The 20,060-nt window shown below is 35.1% G+C and overlaps 1 protein-coding gene across 2 annotated transcripts in view; it reads right to left on the minus strand.

Annotated features, from left to right (window-relative positions):
* eIF2alpha (eukaryotic translation initiation factor 2 subunit alpha) overlaps positions 1 to 20,060 on the minus strand; it is an 83,866-nt gene that overhangs the window by 53,918 nt on the left and 9,888 nt on the right. For both annotated transcript variants that reach the window (XM_090391188.1, XM_090391189.1), the window contains exons 2-3: positions 16,212 to 16,490; positions 1,038 to 1,117 (exon numbers count right to left, since the gene is read on the minus strand). In XM_090391188.1, coding sequence (XP_090247314.1) covers positions 1,038 to 1,117; positions 16,212 to 16,449 — 318 coding nt within the window. In that variant the 5' untranslated portion in view covers positions 16,450 to 16,490. The remainder of the gene's footprint in view (positions 1 to 1,037; positions 1,118 to 16,211; positions 16,491 to 20,060) is intronic.

The raw sequence follows: 20,060 nt of genomic DNA on the forward strand, positions 1-20,060 counted from the left end.
GTATCACTGCCTTCCAAGCTGTGGGTTTAAATCTCACCGTAATATTTTCATTTGTGTGTTTGGGTGGTAGATTATTTTTATCACCTGGTGTGAGACCATCACCCTGCTTAAAGGCCTAATGAAGTGACTTGAAATAGTACCATGTTCAGTCTCCAAAGAAAGGTCCTTAAAATTACCTAATCATTCATCTATTTATAGTACTGATGTGCTTTAGGTTTGCAACCTTTCACGAGCATGACTACCATGTTTGCGCGCGCGCACGCATGCACCTACTCTATATCTATAAAAAGATAAGCCAAAATTTGAAACGTTTTTATGTCAAGTTTTTTGTCTTACCAGCACGGAACTCAAGGAGTTGGGCGCCATAGGTGCTGGGGGTGGGGAAGAGCCCACCCCCAGTGTGTGTGTGTGTGTGTATATATATATATATGAATGTGTGTGTGTGTGTGTGTGTGTGTGTGTGTGTGTGTGTGTGTGTGTGTGTGTGTGTGTGTGTGTGTGTGTGTGAGTGAGTGAGTGAGTGAAAACCCTTCCCCATTCTCCCTTGAGACATGCTAGGCTCAAAGGCCTGTCATGGTCAATATATAAAACCATTCTCAATTAATTAATCTATGTAGAATGTCTTCCATAAAACAGCTTTTAATTCATGCAGTTTAATTAGTTACTTTTAATCATGATGTCTAACTGTCAAGGATTTTTGACAAGGTACTTATATTTTGTATTATAATGACAGAAGTGCTGACATAACTATGCCGGTTGTCACATGTTAAAATTTAAAAATTTGAATGCAGTTACAAATGTGCTCTGAATATGCCTGTGTCAAATTAACACTAAAGAAAAAAAAAAAAAAAAAACCCAAAAATCAAAAGTTAACTGCTGACTAAACAAGCATCTCTATCATTTAATGTGTGGGTTACATTCATGGATTAACTGCAAAAGAACATAATTTGAAAGGACAAACCTAAAAAATAAAAATAATTTAAAACTGCTTAATATCATTTAATACCTTATAGTCAATAAATATTTAGCAAACTCACAGCTTTAGCTTTAGCAAATTTTTCTTCACATTTGTGAATATCTTCAGGAGAGACTCTTCTTTTTGAGAGATCGATATAACCTAGAAATACAAATAATCCATCTTAATTATATAGCACGAATGCTCTGATATAAAAAATTTACTATTGCACAGTACAAAAGATGTTTTATTTATTTAAACATAAATAATTACAAATATACAAGGGTGGTCTGAAAAGTTCTTGGCCTCGACCATACATGGCAACAGTATCGGCAAGAATTGTTTTTTTCTAAGTTCGTACATCTGTCATAAGCATCCACGTGAAATTGCGAGTCATTCTATCAAGTAGTTTGTTTTATACAGCTCTCTGAAGCAAAAGTGTTGTCTGTATCCCTTGAAATGGATAAAATTGAGTATTGTGCGGTTATAAAATTCTTTCTAAAAGAAGGTTTAACGTCAAAAGACATTCATTCGAAGTCCATAAGAGTTTATGGGCACTCTTCTCCATTATTTTTGATAATTAAGAAATGGGCTGCCGACTTTAAATGTGGCCGTACCAGCCTTGAAGATGATCCATGTGAAGGACGTCCAAAAAGTGTAACAACACTAGAAATCATTGATCAAGCGCACGATATGGTATTGGATGACCAGTGAGTCAAAGTGCATGAAACTGCTGAGACTATACGCATTTCAAAAGAAAGTGTAGGATATATTTTGTATGAAGAATAGCATATGAAAAAGCTTTGTGCAAGATAAGTGGCGAGCTTGCTCACAGCAGATCAAAAACGCAGTCACATTAAAATATCTGAACAGTGCTTGGAGCATTTTAACAAGAATAAGTTGATTTTGTGCGTCGATTTTTTACTATGGATGAGACTTGCATTCACCATTACACACCAGAATCCAAACAGCAGTTAAAACAGTGGGCAGAAGCTGGTTGTTCAGCGCCAAAGAAGACAAAATCGATTCCATCAGCAGGAAAGGTCATAGCATCGGTGTTTTGGGATGCTAAAGGCATTTTGTTTATTAATTATCTTGAAAAGGGTAAAACAATAACCAGAGAATATTATTCAGATCTTTTAACCAGACTAGATGAAAAAATTTAAGAGAAAAGACCCAGTTTGCAGAAGAAAAAAAAATCATCTTTCATCAAGACAATGCACCTGCCCACAAAAGTGTTTTGGCAATATGAAAATTAAGGGATCTGCACAATAAATTGTTGGAACATCCACCCTATTCCCCAGATTTCACTCCCTCTGACTTCTATCTCTTCTCAAAACTAAAACTCTTCCTCGCTGGTCAGTGTTTTTCTTCGAATCAAGGGGTGATTGCAGCCATAGAGGGGTATTTTGCAGATCTTACCGAGAACACTACAGGGACAGGATAATGGCAACTGGATCATTGCTGGAATAAATGTATTAGTCTTAAGGGAGATTATGTTGAAAAATAAAAATAATTTTGAAATTATAAATTCGTTTTTTCATTGTTAGGCTGAGGACTTTTCAGACCACCATCATAGTTAAACTTCCAATCATATGGGAAGATGGAGAGGATATGTAAAAAGGAAACCAAATAATCCAATTAAACCTTTAATGAACACAGCATCTCTCAAGGATCTGGTCACAGTGGGAAATCAATTTTTCCAGTTAAAAAAAAACCATTTACACAATTAAAACTGAAGAAATGATTACAAAGTGCTCTTCCAGGAATCAATTTGATATGCTAACCATTTAAACACTAGTAAACTTCAATTCTGGTCATTTGGGGAAAATAAATGGTAGATCAACTGATTTATGTTTGATGATGATACACACCAAACACGGGATTCCACATAACAGAAAACAGGGAGGGAGGGGGGAACTCAATATGGACTTGTCACATGTAATGCTAGAAATTTCATTTCATTTTGTGTGGTGATTCAATGGCTGTGAGCCCCTTTTACGGAGAGGTACGGCACCACCTCGATCCCCCTATTTTTACCCGAGCTAGGGACTGGCATAGCTGACAATTCAGATCTATGGCTGGAGGGATTGTCTTAAGTATTCCTGACTGTATCTGTGTGTATTCGCAGGACCGGTTTGCCTGCTTGCAGGATGAAAACCCTGCTGTCCACGCCTAAGACTGGATAACTTGGCTATGGCTGAGGAAGATCCTTAAGTTCCTCATGTTGTCAATGGAAATCGAAGCTAGGACACTCCTTCCCCAGGCATATAGTTACGAAGCGCATAGCCACTAGGCTAACCAAGCAGGCATGCTAGAAATGATACACATTCTCTGCATGCAGGACCTTCTTACTGCATTTGACCTTCGGGGGGGAATCCTTAAAGCATCAAAAAATATACTTTTTTTAGAACTGATATGTGAATTAAACTAATGAGCAATTTCCTTCCAAAGCACACCAATAAGTCCAATTTTTTTTAAATCTGTAAAATTAAAAATTAACTAATTCACAAATAATATTTAGTAAACATGTGACCAAGTCATTTAAAGTTACTTTTGGTATTTCTGTTAGGAAACTCCTCTGTTTGATTTTTTTTTTAAAGCAGAGCTCACACTGTTATAATTCTATTATAGGACTTGTGACTACAGTCATCCCTCGACTTACGTCCGGGTTCTGTTCCATCCGGCAGGACGTAAGTCGATACATTAAATCAACTGAGTTATAGGGGTTAGGGACTTACTGTAATAAGTATACTGTCATTTTAATTTTTAAACCTTATTATAAAATTGTACAGTGTGTTACCGCCACTATAAAAAAGAGAATAATCACCCAAATCTTCCTCCACGATATCTTCATTACCTTACCTGTGTGAACGATCCGGCTGTGGCTCTTCTGGAGTAACCTTTGTTTTTTTGATGAAAATGTCCAATGTGCTTTGCTTATTCTCTCTTCTTCTTTTCATCATAAATTTGTTCATAACAAGCAAACGCATCATGTACTTTCGTTTCTATCATTAAGTAGCGTTCAACATTGGGATCCATGTCTTCAGCCATTTTGAGAACATCGCTAACTGCAAAGGACATTTCTGCAAAACCCTTCATTGTAAATTGTTTAATTACCTCTCCTGTTTCTCTTTTCCCCTCTTCCTTTTCTCGTTCTTCCTCTTCTGCCACACATTGTTCCTCCAGTTCAGCCAACGCTTCGTTGGTCAACTCTTCTGGGGGGGAACTTTCTATGAGTTGAATTATGTGGTCATCATTCATTTCGAGATTCAGATTGTTTGCTAGGCCCACTATTACAAACTTCCAAAATTATGCACAAACCATTTTAATGTCTTTTTCCATATGCCACCCATATGTCATTGAGAGGTCACTTCGTCCCAAGCCACAGCAATATTTTTAATAGCATGATAAATATTGAATGTTTTCTAGATTGCATGAGTGTCTGGTCATTTCCTTCAGTAGCAGAAATGGCTCAGACAATAAGCCTCAAACATTGCAAGAACTCCCTGATCCATTGGATCAATGAAGTGGTGTTGGGTGGGAGAAACATGACCTTGAGCTTAGTGAAGATCACTGCTATAAGACGAATGACCTGGAGCATTATCTAGAATTAATAAAATTTTAAATTCTACACTTTCTTTCACACAATAGCTTTTTATTTCACTGGCATAACAGTTGACTAAGGCATCCTCAAACTTTTGAGTCATCCACGACTTCTTATTGCTTCGATTATGAACTGGGAGTATGCTTCCTAATGCTTTTGAAGGCTCATGGATTCTCACTGTACTATATCACAAATGGTTTCAGTTTATATCCAGCCACATTACCCGTAACAGAATCGTAACACGAGCATTAAGAGCTTTGACACTAGGTATAGATTTTAGCTTTTTTGTGGATGAATTCTGCTCGGGCATTTTTTCCGAAACAAGGACATCTCATCCATATTAAATATTTGCAATGGCAAATAATTTTTCTCCAAAATAATTTTATCCAATTTTTCTACAAACTCCTTGGCAAGCTACTCAGCACTTGCAGATTCCCATACATTTTCACATAATGCAGCACAAAGAGTTGCTTGAATCTCATGAACCAACCGGAAGCAGCATTGAATTCTTAGTCATAATCGGGTTTTGCTTTCTCCTTGATCATTTTGAAAAGACTTGTGTCTTAGCGGTTATGGCCACAGTGCTAAGGGGTATGCGCTTTTGGTTCAGGTCCTCTACCCATGATGCAAGTAGCTTTTCCATATCACAGACAGGACCTTGTCGTTGCTTCATCACTATCGTTATTGACGAAGCAACGACAAAATGGTCATCACTGTAAACCATCCGAAGTCATATGCGATCGCACTGACGGGTTTACCAGCTTCATATTGCTTTATAACTTGCAACTTCGTTTGAAGATCAATTGCTCACCTCTTTTTCTGTGATTCTTCACTAGGTTTTTTGATTGCATGTATGGGCCATGTTGCACAAAACATCGCGAAATATTTAACGAGAAATACACAAATAACCTATTTGTCAAACACAAAATAAACAGAGGAACTGTTGAAGACACATGCCAACTGCCGAGGGAAGATGCCGCTGAAAGCACTGTTGCCACTGTGCATGCTTTACCTTACGCTTGCTTGCGTCTTGTTCGAAAGTATAGCTGAAAATGTTATTTATTCCCTTATGGGATCACGGACGTATCTTCAAAAGGATGTAACTCGAAGGATGACTGTATATGTTTTGTGCACTTTTTTGGTTTTGGGGATGCAAAAAGCTAGATAACTAGGAGAGGGCTACAAAGTATGTAAAGAATGTGGGGAACTGATCTGGACTGTCCAATCCTTACCTTCTTGTGTACCAGTTATTCAACCAGATAATAAATAAATCAGAAAATGGGTTGCATACAACTGAGCAAACTGTATTCTCAAATTACTTGAATATCACAATATAATAAGTACAGTATAATCAAATGTTAACCTGCTGCATTGCGAACTTATGCAAATTAATTGCAGTCTGTGATAAGCCACCAATTTTTCAAAGGTCATCATCATCAACAAATTCCACAAGGGGGTGTACAGAATATGATAGTACTACATGAAAAACTTACATCATTACTAACTTCTTACCTACAATTTAACTCCAAATAAGTCTGTCACCTGTGAAGACTCCAACATTATCAGATCTTATATTTCTATCTTCTAAGTCACTTTTTACCGTATCAATCCACCCATGTTTTGGTCTTCCTATAGTTCTTTTTCCTGCCAACCTGGCAGAGAACACTTGTTTTGCTAATCTTTCCTCGCCCATTCTGTTTAAGCATCCATACCATCTTAGATTAGCTCTGCTAACACATTCTGAGATGCTGACAATGTCAAGTTCTTTCCTAATATCCTTGTTTTTAATATGATATTGCCATTGATGCCATCTGTTCATGCCTCTAATCTTTCTCAGGACTCTCATATCTGAAGTCTCTAGTCTTTGGTCAAGTGTTTTACTTCTGAACCAGCTCTAAAATTCATAAGTTAAAACTGGTTTGAACACTGTCTTGTATACAGCTAATTTAGTGTTCCAACTAATTTCTTTCTTATTCCATATGAATTTATTCAATTGACTTTCTACTACACCAGCTTTGTTGATTCTGTTGTCTATTTCCATATTTAATTTACCATCTACACTAAAAATTGTGCCTAAGTAGCTGAAATGTTTTACTTGTTCCACAGGTTCTCCATTCATAATGCAGTTGACATTTTCAACGATTCTGCCTACTTTCATTGTCTTTGTCTTTTTATTGCTGACCTTCATACCATATCTATTACAACAGCTATTCAATTTAGTCAGAGAATCTTGCAGACTTGTAGCAGATTTATTTAGAAGTATAACATCATCTGCATAAAGCAAAGAGCTGAGATTAACATCTCCAATTTTGATATGAGGTTTAATACCACTTTCCTTCATAATATGATCCATATAGATAATGAACAACAGAGGGGATAATGGACATCCTTGTCTCACACCAGATTTAGCATTAAACTATCTTCCTGTACTTCCTTCAATCCTAAATGCTGATTTACAACTCAAATAAAGACTAAGTATTGCTTGATATAATGCCCCATTGACACCATATAACTGTAGCGTATTGAATAGCTTCTCTCTTGGCACCTTGTCATATGCCTTTTCCAGATCGAGAAAACTTAAATACAGATCTTTGTTATATTCCCATGATTTCTCCACTATTTGTCATAAAGTGAAGATCTGATCCTGACAGCCTCTATTTGGCCTGAATGTAGCTTGTTCTTCACCAAGCTATTCTTCCTCAATTCTTCTCAGCCGTTTCTCAAGTATACTAGCATAAAAATTTCCAGGAACACTCAGTAGAGAAATACCTCTGTAATTCTCACATTCAGTTTTATTTCCCTTTTTATATATGGATACTATGAGAGCTCTACTCCAATTTTTGGGAATTCGTCCCTCTGTCCATGCCTTCTGAACTATGCAGTGCAGCCACTGTAAGACTTTTATATCACCATACTTGCCTCTTCTCTCCATGTGAATTTGTGCACATTTTTATCTTGGAACATGGTGTTATTAATAACCAGTCCATGTCCTGAGCAGAAATCCAACAGGTATTTGCCATTTTTATTAGCTTTGCACTTTTCTCCAAATTTTCCTAAAATATTTTTATATGTCTGTCAATCATTTCCTACTCTGCTATTTAGATCCCCGACAAGTACCAACTTTTCCTTTTTCATTGTGTCAGGTTGCTTTCTCTAAAGCCTCAAAAAAATTCCTCCACTTCTACCTTAGTAGAACCTTCTGTGGTACCAGAGGCACAAATAAGTCTCATTGTCAAATTCTCCATTGTGATATTTGCCCACATCTTCTTGAGACACTGCCTGCCATTCAAGAAGATTAGCCTCGTATTTAGTGCTGAATACTATGGCTACTCCTTCTTTTCCTTGATTGCCACTGGCTGAATATAACATTTATATTTATTGCTTAGAAAGACTTCACCAGTTTTTGTCTTTTTGTAATAAAAAGCTTTAGAAGACAGAAATATAAGATCTGACAATGTTAGAGTATTGATAGAGAAAAGATTTATTTGAAGGAAAATTGTCGATCAAAAGTTAGTAATGGTGTAACATATTCATGCAATACTATTATAATATCCTGAACCCTTCCCCAATGCATATATATATCAAGAATTTGATGATGATGATAATCATAAATAGGAGTGATGTCCTTTAGCTAAAAAGATCTGCGTTTTATTGTTGTCATAGAATGAAAGTAAAATTTGAGAAAACAAAAACCTTGCCCAAGGGACAAGATTTTCTCTGAAATTTAATGGAAACATTAGCATATGTTTCCATTAAACATGTGCTAATGCTGGAGAATATACACAATCTACATTCATACCACACTACTAGCAGAGGCAAACATTTGCTCACTAAGTGATATCTAATCCCCCTCGTTGATGAATTTTCTCTGTATATATAAAAAAAGCTAATTTCTTAATGAAATATGGTTGAGAGTCGTGAAATGATGTCTATACTGTTTTCCATCTCACTATATTATAACAGAATACTGCACCTGTATCTATAGAGGGTAAATTTCATCTCTTAGCTATCTAACTAAGAAATGTTGTTCATCATTGTTAAATTCCTGACAAGTACCCTCAAGGGGTGTACAGGATATGATAGTTACAACATGAAAAACTTGCATCATTACTAACTTTCTATCTACAATTTCCCTCTAAATCAATCGACTACCTGTCAAGACTCCAACATTATCAGATCTTAAATTTTTTTTTTCTTCTAAGGAACTTTTTACCATATCAATCCACCTATATCTTGGTCTCCCTCTGGGTTGTTTTCCTGCCAACCTAGCAGAGAACACTTGTTTTGCTAATCTTTCCTCGCCCATTCTGTTTAAGTGACCTACACCTGAGATTAGCACTTCTAACACATTCCTGTATGCTAACAATGTCAAGTTCTTTCCTGATATTCTTGTTTTTAATATGATATTGCCATTGATGCTATCTGTTCATGCCCATAATCTTTCTCAGTACTCCCATATCTGCAGTCTCTAGTCTTTGGTCAAGTGTTTTATTTCTAACCCAGCACTCAGATTCATAAGTTAAAATTGGTTTGAACACTGTCTTGTATACAGCTATTTTAGTGTTTTGACTAATTTCTCTTTTATTCCATATAAATTTATTCAGTTGACTTCCTACTATACTAGCTTTGTTGATTCTATTGTATATTTAATTTTCATACTTAATTTACCATCTTCATTAAAAATCATGCCTTGCCTAAGTAGCTGAAATGTTTTACTTGTTCTATTGGTTCTCTATTCACAATGCAGGTGATATTTTCAATGCTTAAGCCTATTTTCATTGTCTTTGTCTTGTTATTGCTGACCTTCATACCATATCAATTACAACAATTATTCAATTTAGTCAGGGAATCTTGCAGACCTTTTATGGATTTATTTAGAAGTATAACATCATCTGCATAAAGCAAAGAGCTGAGATTAACATCTCCAATTTTGATATGAGGTTTAATACCACTTTCCTTCATAATATGATCCACATAGATAATGAATAACAGAGGGGATAATGTACATCCTTATCTCACACCAGATTTAACATTAAACCATCTTCCTATACTTCTTTCAATTCTAACTGCTGACTTACAACTCAAATTTAGACTAAGTATTGCTTGATATAATGCTCCATTGACACCATATAACTTTACCGTATTGAATGGCTTCTCTCTTGGCACCTTGTCATATGCCTCTTCCATATCTAGAAAACTTAAATACAGATCTTTGTTATATTCTCATGATTTCTAAACTATCTGTCGTAAAGTGAAAATATGATCCTGACAGCCTCTATTTGGTCTTAATCCAGCTTGTTCTTGACCAAGCTTCTCTTACACAATCCTTCTCAACCGTTTCTCAAGTATACTTGCATAAATCTTACCAGGAACACTCGGTAGAGAAATACCTCTGTAATTCTCACATTCAGTTTTATTTCCCTTTTTATATAAGGGTGCTATGAGAGCTGTACTCCAATCATTTGGAATTCATCCCTGTGTCGAGGTCTTTTGAACTATGCAGTTCAGTACAACCACTATAAGACTTTTATATTTCCATGCTTGCGCATTTCTGATCGAACTTCATCTACTCCAGCTGCCTTTTCACATTTCAGGCTTTTGATGGCTTTTTCTAATTCAAGTATGGATATGTATTCCTGACTGCATGTCTGGTCAGTGTTTTTTTACCACTGTGCTGTCATCACTGCTTGTTTAATTTAGCAGTTTTCAAAGTAATTACTCCAGACTTCAAGGATATCTTTTTTTTTTATCCTGTTTTAATGCCACCTTTATCATCTCTAATTCCTTTTACAGCACTCTTTCTTCCATTTCTGAGCTTCTTCAACAACCTCCAGAATATTTTGCCACCTTCTTGATATTTATTTTCTATGTTCTTGCCAAAGTCCTCCCATGACTTTTTGTTTAGCCAGTTTTACACAGTGTTTAGCTTTCTTACATTTGTCTCTGTATTCTCTAAGAGAGCACAAGCTGACTTATTTGCCAGGAGTGTTTGATATGCTTCCTTTTCCTTCACTGCCTCTAACTTCCTGTGTAAACCATGGAGTTCTGATTTTTCTATCCTTGCACACAACCTCACCACATGCCTCTCTGATTGAATCAATCAATGTTTTTTTTCAGGATTTGCCACTGAACATCCAAGGTTTGGTTCCTGCTCTCAAACTCTTTCATTTTTTCTTCAATAATATTTGTGTATTTTAGTCTACAGTTCACACCTGAGAGCTGCTCAACTTTTATTCTCTTTAAAACTTTCTTACATGTGCTTCTTTTCAATATGAAATTCAATTTTATCCTACTCAAGACTAAATGGTGATCACTTCCATTTTCAAATCCTGTATACAATCTGGTGTCCTGCACCAGAGAGAAAACATCATAGACAATAAATAATCAATGAGACTTTTCTTATTCCTTGCCTCTTCTCTCCATGTGAATTTGTGCACATTTTTATCTTGGAACATGGTGTTATTAATAATCAGTCCATGTCCATATTTTTTTTATTCTATATAAATTTATTCAGCTTACTTTCTACCATTCCATCTTTAATTATTCTGTTAAATATTTCTATATTTAATTTGCCATCTTCACTAAAAATTGTGCCTAAATAGCAGAAATGTTTTACTTGTTCTATAGGTTCTCCAAAGAACCTATAGAACAGTTCATGTTTTAAATATTTCTGCCTATTTTTATTGTCTTTGTCTTTTTTATTACTGATTTTCATACCAAACTTTTTTATACCAGTCAGGGAATCTTGCAGACTTGTACTGGATTTATTCTGAAGTATAATATCATCTGAAAAAAATAAAGAGCTAAGATGAGCATCACAAATTTGATATCAGATTTAATACCACTTTCTTTCATACCGTGATCCATAATAGATAATGAATAACAGCAGAGATAATGTACACCCTTGTTGCACCTGTGATTTAACATCAAACCACCTTCCTCTATCTCCTTCAATTCTAACTGCTGACTTACAGCTTAAATGGAGACTATATACTGCTCAATATGTCCCACTTACACCATATAACTGTAGTGTTTTGAAGAGCTTTCCTCTTGGCACCTTGTTATATGCCTTTTCCAGATCTATAAAATTTAGATACAAATCCATGTATTCCCAAGATTTCTCAACTCTTACTCTTTGTCTTAAAATGAAAATCTGATTCTTACAACCGCTTTGGCCTGAATCCATCTTGTTCTTCACCAAGCTTTCCTTCCACAATTTTTCTTGGCCCTTTTTAAAGTATATTTGGATAAATCTTACCAGGAATACTCAGTAGGGAAATACCTCTAATTCTCACATTGTTTTATTTCCCTTTTTTATACACTCGGTGCTATGAGAGATCTGCTCCAATCATCTGGAAGTTGATCCTCTGACCAAGCCTTCTGCATTATGCAGTGCAGCCACTGTAAAACTTTTATACCTCCATATCTGAGCCTTTTTTAAAAACAAAAGTCAAGCTTTATAAACTCAAGCAGCTATATAAGCTTGTCCAGAGCAAGCTTTTACAAACACCCATGCCCATGGAGGGACTTGAACCCATTACTTGCTTGTTGGAGAGTGAGTATGCTATCCATTTGGCTAACCAGATCAGTTTTTCTGGTTGAATTTCATCTAATCCAGCTGCCATTCCACATTTCAGGTTTTTGATGGCGTTTTCTATTTCCAGTATGGATTTATATTCTTGTTGGGTGTTTTCTACCTGTGCTGACAACTACTTGTTTTATTTAGCAATTTTTCACAGTAATTACTCTAGACATCTAGAATATTTTTATCTTCAATTTTCGTGTCACTTTTATCATCTGATTCCTTTTATAGTAAAACTATCCCCTATTTCTAAGATTTTTCAATAGCCTCCAGAATATTTTCCTACCTTTCTGATATTAATTTTCCATGTTCTTACCAAAGTCTTCCCATGACTTTGGTTTAGCTAGTTTTACACAGTGTTTTGGTTTCCTGCATTTTTTGCTGCATTCTCTAAGAGCACAAGCTGATTTACTTACCAGGAACTTTCAATATTTTTTCTTCTTTTCCTTGACTGCCTCTTTAACTTCCTAAGTCCACCATGGAGTTCTCATTTTTCTATCTTTACAGACAACCCCCCCCCCATCACATGCTTCTCTGGCTGAATTAATGTTTTCTTCACGGTTTGCCACTGAATCTCCAAGGTTTTGTTTTTGTTTTCAAACTTTCATTTTTTTTTACTTGAATGATGTTTGTGTTGAGTCTACAGTTCATCTCTGAAAGCTGCTGAACTTTGATTTGTTTTAACACTTGCTTAGGTTCCCATAATGTTTTACTAAAATCTGAGACATTCTGAAATTTTTACTTAAAAAACCCAGGACATTTTGTAAAAAAACGGGACATCTTAGAAAATAAGAAAACCAAAAATAAAACTATTATATATGTTACACTTTAAATTAAATACTGCTATGAACATACATTAACATTAAATCCACTTTAAAAAAGGATTATTAATCACAAACATATTTAATTAGAAAAATATTATCAGATTTATGGACCTGTTCAAGAATTTTTTTTTCTTTTGATATTTGATCATAGAACTCAGCACAAGAGAAATTCTTAAAATGTCTTTACAATGATTAAAGCTTTTACTGTCTCAAATTTTAGTCTGTTTTTTAATCTGTCCAGAGTGCATTTATTAATGAAAAAACACGTTCAACAGCTGCAGCATTAGTTCCTGGCAGTGCTAAACAAAAACTAACTAGGCATTTAATACTCGCAGAATTTATACTCTGCTTCTTAAAATGAGCAAACATTTCACACCATATATCACTGACACTTTGATCCTTCTGTTCACTCCACACTTCATATTTGCTTTCACAATATTTTTTCACACATACTCATCAAATAAGTCCTCTTCATTTACAGTAAAACTTGGTGACACTGTCTGCATGAATATGTAGCTTTCTTGTATTTTCTTCCAAGTCACAGGATCCTTTCCCTTCAAATTAATCCAATCCATAAACTGAAGAGGTGTGAGAAATAGTGTACACCACTCCTGAATATATTCAATACAGGTGCAGTAGAAATATACTGCATAGCTTTAGAACTTTTCAACTGTTATGTGTCCTCCTTTTTCTAATTCTTGCAACTGTTTTCTCATAGTAGTTGTAAGAAACTTTTCTGCCTTCCTACAATTTAACCTTTCCACCAGGTTGTTTGTTTCATCCTTCGTTTCAATTACTGTTATATCTTGCTTTTCAATACATTTAATGGTATCATAAAAGGTTTTTAATGGCTGGTTAGCAAGGAAATGCAGGAGTGTAATTGAAAGTGGATTTTCAAAGAAATTTTTGAGACTGATAGGACATTTGTCAATAGAAAGAAAATATTACTTAAATGAAGGGAACATGTCAATAACCCTCTGGATTGCAGGCAAAAGAGAGCCATCTTGTCTTGCTGCTACAACTCATACACAACATATGTGGAAATGTTGGTAAATCTTGTTAATTATTAACTGAAGATCAATAGGTAAGCAATCTGAAGCATTCTGCACAACATTATGTATCACATGTGCAGGGCAACTAATTCCAATTAAATTCTTCACAGTGTTTTCTTGCATTTTGAAATACAGATTATTCTTTCCCTTTCTCTTTTTTCCACCAAAGTTTGTATTTGTATAATCTGCTGATATAGCAATAACCTTTTTCAGGAGATCTAACTTCTGTAACACTTTCAACACATAAGAAAATAAAAGTTCTGAAGTTTCGCCACCTAAATTAAATAACTCCAACACATTCACCTTCACACCTTTTTCTGGATGATAGTATCTAATGACCAGAGGTACTAATTTCATGTCAAAGTGGTTTGATGAATCGATTAGTACTGATATAAAACAAACTTCTTTTGGCTCTTCCTCAATCTGCTTTGTCACTAATGGTGCAATAATAACAGGTTATTATTGCCTCACTTTGTTTGCAAACACATGAATTTATCGTTGAAAAATTTTTTTCGCGATGGTTGTTGTGCAGTCCATAGAGTTAAAACAGTAATTATGCACCGCTGTGCGATATGCGAAGGTTGCTTCCTGTGATAACTCTTTTTCCCTTTAACTCTTGGTTTTCACAATTAAAAAATTACTTATACTGCAGTTAGAAGCCTTACTTCGAACAGCAGCTTTATGTTTTTTCATTTTCACGTGGTTGACTACTTCTGACCGACCACCATGTGAAATGCAAAATTTACAGTTACATAAAGTACATTTCACATTTTCATCTACACCTTTAATGAGAGGAAATTCTCTTATAATATTATCATTAATACTGCACTTATGTTTCAGCATTATAGGGGTAGAAAACGATAAAAATTATAACACGCAAAGTACTGATCAAGTAAGATACCGTTATAACAGAAGCATGGGAAAAAGAACATCGCCATTAGTTACTATTAGTTATTATTAGTTAGTTATATTATTTATAATACTAATTATTATTATAAATAATAAATAAATAAAATTTATTATTATCAACATTGTAATAGAAATTGGTATTAAAAACTAGATAAAATCCGTTTATCCATTTTTTCCTGAAGAATACTTAAAAAAGCGGGACTTTTGGAATTAACTCGAGACATTTTTATAAAAAATGGGACTGTCCCAGGAAAAACGAAACGAATGGGAACCCTACACTTGCTTCTTGCGCACTCCTGTTTTCAATATAAAATCAATTTTATCCTGCTCAAGAATGAACAGTGATCACTTCCAATTTCAAATCCTCTGTATACTCTTGTGTCCTGAACCACTGGGAAAACATCACTATCAAGTATAATATGGTCAATAAGACTTATTTCATGCAACTTCTCTCCATATGAATTTGTGCACATTTTTATGATGTAACAGAGTGTTAGTAACAACTGGTTCATGTACTGAACAGAAATCCAGCAGGCACGTACCATTATTATTAACTTTGCTCTTTCCTCCAAATTTTCCCAAAACATTTCTAATGGTTATGAATAGTAAACTTATAATTACAAATAGGCTGCTTCATATTATGTTAGCTTCTTTTTGAATTGTTTAGTTTACCAAAAAAAAAAAAACCACATAGTTTAATTGGTATTTTTTTGATTTAAAATGCATGATATTTTGTTTTTATCTGTTTCAAAAGGTAATGTACTGGGTTGTTATATCTCATGCTATTACTTGATAATATAGCAAGGCGTTCATGCACAACAATAATTTGCTAAAGATTCTGCAACATCTCTCATGTGTTTGGCATACACAATTTCAGAAAAAACATCAACCAAAATCAAGAGTTCTAGCTCATGCTATTTTGTATAGAAATTTTAATTCAGATAAATATTGCTATATACAGTTGACTCTCACTAAAACTCATGAGGATCACAGAAATAATTCATTACAGTAGATAATTGCTATAGTGATTTCTTTTGTCGTAACACCATACTTATGATGCTTTGGTTGGGTTGTTTCTGTTTGTTATAGTCAATGAATATGCTAGACTGGACTAATTTTGACTAATGCATAAAATTTATATTCTCCAAACAAGAATCTAGCATGTTCCTTTCACAAGGAGGAGGGAAAAGTCCACACTTTGGGAACCTCCAATCTAACCAGTACCTTAAAAGGTATATTCAAATTGAATGACTCAAAGTACTCTATAAAAGCAACAAATTACCTTTTTCCTTGTCTACTCTGATCACAACGACACACTCATTTCTTCCAATTCGGATAAGCTTGTTAATTGACCTAATACGCCTTCTAGAGAGTTCAGATAATAAAATCATACCTTCAATATTTTTATATTCTAGAAGGTGTACATATGCTCCCATCTCTGCGATGGATCGTACATTTACCATAACAACATCCTCTACTTCAGGATACTTCTGAGAATAAAATCGACATGAAAGTGGCATCTTTTATTCTTTATAACTGAGATCAATAACTTAGAAGAAATCTGAAAAGAGAAAACAAACATGTGAAAACTTGTTTAATAACAAAAGATATTACACAAAAATTTAACTGTGATGTTTAATATCTTATTCAAAATGTATAAGTTATGGGCAATAATTTATAGTTCTTGAAGTAAAAATAATTCATCCTCTTTAAAGATAAATGATTTCACTAACTCTTTTTGCATGGTAAACAATAAGGTAGTAGAACAGTTTAAACCGTTCCTGGAAATCAGATAGCAAGAATTCCATCCCACTCATGAGAATCGTGAACAACATTGTGTATGTACACTATCTGATCAAAAATATCCAAACATCATCCCAATTTGCATTCTAGTATGATCAACTTTATATCAGACAATGATATCAAGTTGATCCATCCTTTGCCTACAACAGCCTTCAACCTTCTGGGAAGGATTTCCACTAGATTTTGGAAGGCTGTTGAGGTAATTCCCTTCCATTCTTCCTGAAGAGCATTAGTAAGGTCCAGTCACTGATGCTGGACAGTTCAGTCTGGCTCACAGTTGGTATTCAACTTCATCCCAGGTGTTTAATGGAGTTGAGATCAAGGCTCTGCACAGGCCAGTCAAGCTCTTCAGCATCATCTCATCAAACTATTCCTGCACAGACTATACTTTGTGGATGGGGACACTGTCATGTTGATACAGAAAAGGGCCTTCACTGAATTCTTGTAATAAAATCAAAAGCATGGAACTGTCTAGAATGTCATTATAGGCTACAGCATTAAGATTCCCCATCAATGGAACTAGGGGCCTAGCAAAAACTCCACAAAGCATAATACCTCCCCCACCAAACTTTATAGTTGGCACTACACATGTAAGTAGGTAGCATCCTACTGGCAACTGCCAAACATCCATCAAACTGCTAGATGGTGAAGTGTATTTCATCACTCCAGAGAGTAAGTTTATACTGCTCCAGGCCCAATGGCAACATGCTTTACACCACTCCATCTGATGTTTAGCATTTCCCTTGCTGATGTTAGGCTCTTTTTGCTGTATGGTCATGGAAATTCATGCCCTTTGGCTCCCAACGAACAGGTGTGATGTCGGCATTGCTTGCAGAAACATTTTTGGAACTGGTAGCGAGTGTTTCAACCAAGGATAGTTGGCACTACACATGTAAGTAGGTTTTATTATTATTTTTTTTTTGCACCATGCTCTTCAGCACTTAATGGTTCTACTTTAGGATTTTCAGTGGCTTACCTTGCAACTGTGCTGTTATTGGTCCTTGGCATTTTCCACTTCACAATGTCATTTATAGTTGATCAGGGAACTTGCTGCAACTCCTGTGACAGTGCCACATTGAAAGTCACCAAGCTCTTCAGAATGGACCATTTTATTTCAAGCGTGTTCTTTGTTTTATGCCTGTATGAGCCATGGTTCTTTATAGCCATCTCCACTACTACAAAGGGATGTCCAGATATTTATGATCATTTCACATATCAACAAAAGCAGTTCAAACTCACGCAGTACACTATCTAATCAAAAATATCCAAACATCTCTTCATCCCAAATCTCATTCTAATATGAAAGGCATTAATATGGAGTTGATCCACCCTTTGCCTATAGCATTCTTCAACCTACTGGAAAGGCTTTCTACCAATTCTCTTAGGTTTCTGAGGTAATTCACTTCCATCTGCTGCAGAACAGAAATTTTTCAAACTGAGTTATTGCAAGGGGGACCTATGACAGTGCCACACTGAAAGTCACTGACCTTTTCAGTACAGCCAATTTTACTGTTAATGTTTGGCTATGAAGATTGCAAGAGTGTGTGTGCTTCCTTTTATGCCTGTATGAGTCATGGTTGTAATGTATATAGTCATATCTGCTACTACAATGAGTTGTTCAGTCCAGATATTTTTGATCATTGTATAAGAGGGGAATAAACATAGGAAGAAAGATCCATGGCATCTGTCCTTACCTTTAAGATATTTTTCTCTGTGTAAATTTCAAAACAAAATAAATAAATAAATAATAAAGATACCGCTGCCATTTTGGTAAATTTAATTAGCATTTTGGATTTTTATTACAAAGTTCACACATGGCTTAAATAGAAATATATGGACAGATTGTAAAATGAAATAAATGAGAATTATGGGAAGCTGCTTGTACAGCATATTTAATGAAACCAACAAAAATTATGTTTTGCTATAAAGAACTAATAGTATCTTCACTGATTTTATCAAAATACACAAGTATTTTTCTATACATCTCATTAGTATGAATATTTAAAACTCGGATGTTGGTTAGATCCATTTCAATAACTGTTTAATCGTTACTCACAACTTAACTAGAGGTAATTAACGCTATTAATATTTTGTCTCATTTTATTGAAGAACCTTTGGGATATAGATCATCATGATCATTCATACACCAAGCACAACAGAACAGTGCCATCAAATTCATGCATGTCCTACTGCCTGTTTGTGTTCTTTAAGAACAGCCAGAATGAACACGGAAACATGGAAAGTTGCCCTTTTTTTGCACAAAAAAATTCTTAAAAACAATTTTTTTAAATATTTCCAATAATTTTTTAAACATTAAATTCGGAGGATTTTACATGGCATAGGTAATTCCCACCTCATTAAAATGAGATGAGAATGTACCATGCAAAATTTCTCACTCATTTTACTGTGCATAAGGTGTCTACAGTGTGGTATATGTAAGCCCACTTTTTTTGTTTGAATTCATTAATATGCAATCTTTATATTTTCATTTTCTTTCTCTCTCTCTCTCTTCTTATGGATGCTAATCAAGTACCATACTGATAGGACAAACTCATGTGAGTTTGAATGGATAAGGGCTAAACTCATGGCGCTCTGTAGAATTGGATGAGATGGTGAATTTTGTTTTTTGTAAAATAGAAGTTAACAGAAGCTATAAGGGAAAAGTATACTGATTTAAATAGTAGTGATAGTATCCCCTCCTCACTGTATTAAAATCTTGTGGTCCAGAATTAACACTTATAATCATCTCTTCTACTTTAAAGACATCTACACTAGAGTATGAAAACTTGACATCATTCAGACAATTCCCAAAATAAATGATAAAAGTTAGCCAACAAACTGTCCAATTGTTCTCATTTCAGTCTCAAAAGCCATGGGGGAGTCAGTCATCAGTAGTCAACTTTACTACCTGGAGACCCACCAGCTAATTTAGCAACCAGTAATACGAATTCTACCACCCTCACTTCGAAGATGATTTTAGATGATTTTTTCTAGCCTTCATCACAGATACAGGTCATGGAATGGCTTGGAGAAACTCTTGACACGAATTCCAGGTCTGGCAAAGAAACCTGCTCACCAAACTGCTATTCTTTGCAATTGGGCTGACAGGTTCCTTTCCTCAGTCAGTACATATGCCTCCACCAATGCAAGAATACCCCAGGGCTCTAGACTCTCACCCACTCTTTCTCTTTTTTTTATATAATGACCTGGCTCTCACTGACCTCAAATCCTAATCATAGCTTTGTCGATGACAGTATATTCAATTTCTCTTCTTCGTTTGATAAACCTTGTAGCACCTTAACATTAGAAGACATAAGATATCACATAA

This window comes from Typopeltis vanoorti, chromosome 4 (assembly GCF_054136105.1).
Source record: "Typopeltis vanoorti isolate ZY-2024b chromosome 4, IOZ_Tvanoo_1.0, whole genome shotgun sequence".
NCBI lineage: Eukaryota > Metazoa > Arthropoda > Arachnida > Uropygi > Thelyphonidae > Typopeltis > Typopeltis vanoorti.